Source organism: Eriocheir sinensis, chromosome 62 (genome assembly GCF_024679095.1).
Source record: "Eriocheir sinensis breed Jianghai 21 chromosome 62, ASM2467909v1, whole genome shotgun sequence".
Classification (NCBI taxonomy): domain Eukaryota; kingdom Metazoa; phylum Arthropoda; class Malacostraca; order Decapoda; family Varunidae; genus Eriocheir; species Eriocheir sinensis.
In genome coordinates this window covers 5,341,034-5,348,533 of record NC_066570.1, presented here as the reverse complement: position 1 = coordinate 5,348,533, position 7,500 = coordinate 5,341,034, and the positions used below count along the sequence as shown (strand labels likewise).

Below are 7,500 nucleotides of genomic sequence, written 5' to 3'. Positions count from 1 at the left end.
TAGACGGAGGAGGAGGAAGAAGAAGACGGACGCAAGTTATGGAACGCGACAAAGAAAACGAAGAGAGAGAGAGAGGAGAGAGAGAGAGAGACGGAGCGGAAACAGGGGCAGAAAGGCAAGATCGAGTGTCTCCTTAAGGGCCGGAAGGACGGGAGTGTTTGCTGCGCGCCGCCTTCGAGATGCCTGGCGGGGACGAGGCACGGGTGAGCGGCACTCCAGCGATCGCCTCCAAGACCATGTCGTTACTGCCGCGTCGTCGAGTTTGGAAAAGCAACCGGGGAATGCTTTTTTGCACTGTCTATATTTCTATGTGCTGTCTCTTGAACGACCCCAGCCTGTTAGTGTCCCAGGCGAATGTTATTTATAGTGAGTGCCGTGATGCGTGACCCTAACTTCCGCCATGCTGTCCCCCCGTGTTCCATTTGACCCAAGTCGCTGAAGTTAGGGTTGACTGAAGATCTTTGTAACATGTGGGAAATCTTCAGACACTTGAGGATAGAAAATTATGTGTTCTACGGTTGGATTCGAACCTGGGCCATCGGGATCATCATGCCTGTACGATGACCACTCTGCCACAGCCTCCCATTATTATATGCAGGGACTACGCGATACAGAAAACAAAGGGAACAATGCAGCATGAACAAGAAGGAGTATATTAAAGAGTTGAATCCAAGCATGGAAAACATGGCAAGGAAGGGAAGTGAACAGGGATAAAAACAAAACAAGAGAAACACACAGTAGTATAAACAAGGAAAAGTACAGCAAAGAAGTGAATCCAAGCAACAAAACACTGACCAGGAAGGGAGAGAACAAGGAGGAGGAAGAATGTAGCGTCGGGAAGGAAGAGAACATACTGTAATAAATTGAATTCAAGCAACATAACCAAGCCAGGAAGGGGAGAGATCTGGGAGGAATAACAATGTAGCATAAGGAAGGAAGGCACAGTACGGTAAACAAATGAATCCAAGCAATAAAAACAAGACGAGGAAGGGAAGAGAACAAGGAAGAGGAACAACGCAGTATAGGGAAGGGAAATGTGTGGCGTTGCAGGCCTGTGTACACGAAGAGGGAGAGGAGGCAAGGGGACTGAAAGGGGAGTTAGACAAAGACGTGAAGGCAAGGAAATGAAATAGGAACAGAAAAGAGGCATTTTAGAGAAGTACAGCCGACTCTTACGGATAAAATCTCTCTCTCTCTCTCTCTCTTTATCTTTATCTTTATCTTCACTCCTATGTCAGCGCTTCCTCCTCCTCCTCCTCCTCCTCCTCCTCCTCCTCCTCCTCCTCCTCCTCCTCCTCCACCTCCTCCTCTCCTCCTCCTTTCCTCTCCTCCTACTTCTTCTTTATGTTCTTGTTCTTTTCTTCCTCTTATACTTCTTCTTATTCTCCTTTTTCTTCTTCATCTTCTTCTTCTTTTCTTCTTCTCTTCCTCCTCCTATTTCCTCCTCCTCCTCCTCCTCCTCTTCTCTCCTCTCTTCTTCTTCTTCCTCCCCCTCCTCCTCTTAAGATCAATGCGTGTCGTGTAGCCAGACACAAAGGGGACTTGAATGGACGGGAATTAAATATGAACAGAAAAAGGAACATTTTGGGGAAGCATAAATCTTTCGGATAACGCCCCTCTCTCTCTCTCTCTCTCTCTCTCTCTCTCTCTCTCTCTCTCCACCTCCTTTTCCTCCTCCTCCCCCTCCTTTATCATTCTATATTATCATTTTGTATACGCGGCGGAGACACAAGCATAGTACTAACAAAATTACTAAGACAGCATACGTATAAATAACTCACAAATATTGAAGTAAAGGAGCCGTGGCTGACACAACAGAAACGAACTCAAAGAGCGAACTTGTTAAAAAATGAAGGCGGAAGCGATAGAGTTATTTTCCGTGGCGCCGCACGTGTCGGAGGCGAAGGAAATATACACGACCCGAAGAAATGAGTTTGGAGAAGAGATAGAGACTGTGCGAGTTATTCTTGGGCCAGACACGCGACCAAAGAACACAGAACAGGAACAAAAACATAAAGAAAAACATATGCTAAGAGATTACAGTCGAGGCACGAGAGATATTTCTAACACACACGAGACACAAACATTATAAACATGAAAAAAAAGAAGAAAAAAATAATATAAAGAACGATAAATGTTGGAATAATGTTGAAATAATGTTGAAGCAAGACATTTCATTTTTGGTTGATGCCCGTGACGGAGACAGAAAACAACAACAACAACAACAACAGCAACAAGCAAAACAAATACAAGGAGATAACTTAAGACATGAGGTATTTCTTCCTTATACACAAGAAACAAATACTATAAAAAAATATATATAGGAAAGTGACATGTTGAAGCCAACGAAATACTTGCATGCGATCTTGAAACAAACAAACAAACAACAACTACGAAGACAAATAACTTGAAACATTTCTGGCTCATGCACGAAACACTAAAATCAAAACCATGAAAAGCCAAAAGGACAAAGAGGAGCGATAAATGTTGTAGGCGGCGAGCCATCAGCATGCAGCGGCGCCCTCCCGGCCCTCAACACCCGCCATGAAGGGCCGCGCGTGGGTGCCAAGACGGAGCAGCGGCCATTAGTGGGAGAGCCGCGTGGGAGGGAACATCGGGGCGGGGTGGGGTGGGTGGGTGGGGGAGAGAGAGAGAGAGAGAGAGGGGTGGGGGTGGGGGGGAAGGATCTTAATGTCTTACACTGGGATTGAATATTTTTTACCGGCGGTCTGCGTGGGGGAGAGGCGTGTGGCTGACATGGGTTTCCGTGATGGACGAAGACAAGGTAAAGTTGGGGGCATACGCTATAGGTACGCGTGGCCTCGGTGCTCATCTCCGTCGCACTGGGATGGGTGTGAATCTATTCGACCGGGAAACAGGGCCAGAGTAGTCACTCTGGCCCTGTTTCCCGGTCGAATAGTTACCAAGGCTTACTTTCCCAGGGTTTCGCCTGGTACCATTTATCGACCAGCCCGAAAGGAAGGATGAACGGCTGGGTGAGCTGCACGCCGACTGCCCGGGCTGGGATTCGAACCAAAACCCGCGGATTCGTAGCTAAGTACGCTAACCACTGCACCATGGAGGCTTTTAAATAACGCTGAATAGTTTTTTACCGAATGTCTGTGTGTCGGAAAGGCGTATTTAATGTGGAAGTCAATAATGTATGTAGAAACACTTTATAGCTAAGACTACATAATTTTTAAACCGAATATTTGTGTGTGCTGCAGATGTTTTACTTACATAGACTTCAGTAAAGGACGTATACAATAAAACTTCATAATTAAAACCATACGAAAAATCAACACGTTTTAAACACCAATCATTTCCCTCAGCTTCAATACGCTACTTTACTCTACACGTATATAGCCAAAGACTTTTATATTACGTGGAGTGTGTGAGGTGGAGCGAACCAGGGAGGCGGCGAGGGAAGGTTTTTACGCGGCTCCCACTTCACCTGAACTTGCTCATCAGGCAGACAGAGGGCGGGGAGGAGGGATGGATGGATGGATGGAGTACACAGCGAGACACGGAGGGAAATGGAAAACGGTGGGAAGTGCTTTTGTCTACAGGAGAATATTATTAAATGAAATTGATGTAGTTGACGATGGAGATGATAAGGGGGAGGAGGAGGAGGAAGGGGAAGAAGAGGAGAAGAGAAAAGGAGGAGGAAGAAGAGAAGGAGGGGAATTGCTTTTGTCTACCGTAGAATACTGAGTTGATGATGGTAATGGTGATGAGGAGAGGGTAGAAGAAGAGAAGGAGAAGGAGGAGCAGTAGGAGAGGCTTGGGTTACGCCCCTCGTGTGGTGACGCCCTGCCATCATGAGGGCCATGAAGGAACATTTGTTACGGAGATTGCATTCGCGTGGCAATCTCCGCCGTGTGAAAGGAGATTCGAGATATGCAATGAACTCTTGGATTCTTCCTTTGTGGGCCTCCGCGCCTACGTCCGTTTTGTTAATGAGCAACATGAAGGGATAGATGAAGAAAGAACGTTTAAGAGAATTAGTTCCTCTATTTTCCTTTCCTCTATTCATCTCTCCTGACTCTCTCTTCTTCCTTCTCATCTCCTCTCTTCTCTCGTTTTCCACTTTGTCGCTTTTCTTTCATTCCTTGCTCAGACTCTCTCTCTCTCTCTCTCTCTCTCTCTCTCTCTCTCTCTCTCTCTCTCTCCTCTTTCGTGTTCCGGATTTTCACTTCGATTTCATTCCTTGATCAGACTCTTTTCCTCTTCCCTTTCGTGTTCCTCTTTTTCACTTCTCTTTAATTCCTTGCTCAGAGTCTCTCTCTCTCTCTCTCTCTCTCTCTCTCTCTCTCTCTCTCTCTCTCTCTCTCTCTCGTGTTCCACTTTTTCACTTCTATAACTTCCTTGCACAGACTCTCTCCTCAGCGTTACCTTATCCAGGCCTTAACGACCGAGCCTTTCTGGTAATGAAAGTAATTCGCTCCATTACACCAACGGCCGTAAGTATATCACCCCATCACAAGAGCGGCCACTGGGGACATAAAAAACGGCGCTGCTTGACGTGGACAAAGTATTCGCTGCATTTTCCCCCACGTGAGTAATTATATATTTTCACTGAAGATATAAAGCCAGGATGAGGTCTGTCCGTTCGTGTAAAATGTGAAGGGCACTCGGCAAAGCACGGAGCTCAGAGTTTAATTGCCGAAACTAAATATATATATTACCTTACTTTTTGCTGTATTGGGATAAAGGTCGAGTTGGGGGCGGCGTGTGCGTGGCCTCGGCGCTTTGATATAATTTTATTGCTGATTTTTTTTCTTCTTTTTTTCCGGCAACAAATTATATGTGCATCTCTATCTGCTTATCTATCTATACATCTATCTATCTATTTATCTATACATCTAATAATCTAACTATCTATACATCTCTCTCTATCTATACATCTCAATATATCTATCTATCTATTGCTCTATCCTTCTAACTATCTATCTATTTACGTATCTATCCATCCCTCCGTGCATCTATTTACCTATCTATCTACTTATGTATCTCTATATCTATCTATCAATTTATCTATGTTCACGAACACAATATAACGGCCATTATAAGCAACACAACACCCCCTTAACAGCTTCACAAGAGCGCTACATGTGTGGAGGAGGGGAAAGAAGCCTTCTGTACAGCCTCACCATAAGCCTAATCACCAACAGCCTCATTACAGCGCCACGTGTACGGCATCGCGAACAGGGACGCACATAGAAGAGGGAAGAAGGATAGCACAACGGGGAGAGGCTTATATCAGCATCATTAAGGCCGATTGGATTCTTCAGGCGAGTCCGGAAGGCTGTAAGACCCCATTACCCGTGTTTACGCCGCCCTACACTATGCCCCTGCCAGAGGAGTCGATGGTACCCGTGGAAAAGGTATTCTTCCTCTCATCCGAAGCGGCATCTTGAATCCACCTCTTAGCATGAGAACGGACTGATTTGGTAAGTTTGGAAAGTTTCGTTCAGTCGGCGCAACATCTGTGGTCATATGCCGGAGAGAGACAGAAGGGGAAGGAATTATAGGAGAAGGGAACAGACCCCAGGAGACGGGACACAACCCCCGTTTAATACCTGGTACCCATTCACTGCTGGGTGGACAGGGGCGTAGGGTATCGGAAAAGCCGCCCAAATTTTTCCACTCCGCCCGGGAATCGAACCAGGGCTCTCTTGGTTGTGAGCCGAGTGTGCTAACCACTGCACCACGAAGCCCCTTGGACGTGTTGGATTGATTTGGTGTTCCGACTAAATAAACGATCGATGAGCTATTTCCTAAGGGTGAAAACGGTACACTTAACGAAATGCTGTCTTTGGCTTCATGCCTTTAAATACGTGACGTTGGAAAGAGACACAGGAGGGCATCATAAGCAAAAACGCTCCCTTAACACTATACAGAGCAAGGAGAAAGCCAATAGCCATTCACGGCCATCAAGGCGCCACACTAGCAAGGCCGGGCACATACCTTCGTGGCGAGGAAGAGCAACAAAGACATAAAAGAGGACATCAGAGGCAACAACAATGCCAGAACACTATAGAGAGGAAGGAATAAACTTACGATACAAGAAGGCAGATCACAACACGATCGAGGAGCTATTTTGCTAAGAAGAAACGATACACCTAAAACGAAATGCTGTCTTTGAGCTACTCCTTTTAGAAACGGGACTGTGAAAAGAGGTACAAGAGGACATCAAAACAACAACAATCGCCAAATACAATATGAAATAGAGGGGAAACTACGAGAGACCCAGACGAAGCAAGACAGTACATTAACAAGGCCTTCGTGATTCTCCTTAAAGACGGAACAGTGAAACGCGGTACAAGACAACACCAGCAGCAACAACAATCACATAACACTACACAGAGGAAGGAACAAGTCAAGAGAGGTACACTAACAAGGGCTGGAACATATCTCCGTGACTCTCTTTAACCCCTTGACTGTGGATTTCCTACAAGAAGACATCACCAAGCTACAGGAACGGAACAAAAAGTGGCTGATACAATTCAATGAAGAAAAATGTAAAGTCCTGCACCTTGGGAGGGGATATCCAGCATACCAATACCACATGGGAAACACTCCACTATCCACCACAGAGGCAGAGAAAGACCTGGGATTATATGTTACCAGGCTACCAGTGAAAGCCGAATCAGTGGCAATCGCAGGGGACGGGTTAAGGACGGAACATAACACTACACAGAGGAAGGAGAAAGACACAAGTCACTCACGCCCATCAAGGAGGTACGCTAACAAGGGCGGCACATACCTTCGTGGCGAGGGACAGCTTCCGCCGCCTGATGGAGTGGGGGTCAGGCACGCCCAGCTTGTCCGTGGCGCCCTCTCGACCCTCCATCTCCTCCCCCTGCAGCAGCATCCCCGAATCCTCTAAGGTGTCGATGTGTGTGAGACTCTTGCTGCGGCCCTTGAAGAGAAAGGAAGCGGGGAGTTAGGAGGCGTAAGGAAGGACGCGGAGTAGTGAAGAGGAGAGAGATAAATAAGCGAGGTGCTGAGGAGATGGAGATACGGAAGGAGAAGGTAAAGAAAACAAGGTGAAAGAAAAATAAGGCAAATGAAGGTGAGTGACAGTGAAGAAATAATAAAGAGTAAAAAAAGAGGAGTAACTGAGTGAAAGAAAAGCTAAAATAAGAGGACATGGTTAGTAAGAGAAGTAAGAGGAAACGTATGATTAAGAAAAGACTAAGAAGAAATATAAGTAGAAGGCGGAGTAAATGAGAAAAAAAGAGTAAGAGAGCAAAGGGTCAACAAAATAACATAGCAAAAGGAAATAGTAAGTCAGAGGAGATGGAACACACGTATCAGTATATGTGTGAAGTTCTTGCTACATCACAAAAGGGGAATAGAAGAGAGGAGAGGAGAGAGGGGAAGCCGGTTCATAAGAGACACACAGAGAGGGAAGAACAAACACTGGGTAAGACGAAGGGTTGGAAGGGGAGCCACAAAGAGGTGTTTGCAGCATTCCGGCGTCCTGTTGAGCGC

The 7,500-nt window shown here is 46.1% G+C and overlaps 1 protein-coding gene across 1 annotated transcript in view; it reads right to left on the bottom strand.

Moving 5' to 3' along the window:
- Positions 1 to 7,500, bottom strand: part of LOC126986650 (uncharacterized) — a 113,388-nt gene that overhangs the window by 43,489 nt on the left and 62,399 nt on the right. The window contains exon 5 of the mRNA XM_050842925.1: positions 6,770 to 6,925. Coding sequence (XP_050698882.1) covers positions 6,770 to 6,925 — 156 coding nt within the window. The remainder of the gene's footprint in view (positions 1 to 6,769; positions 6,926 to 7,500) is intronic.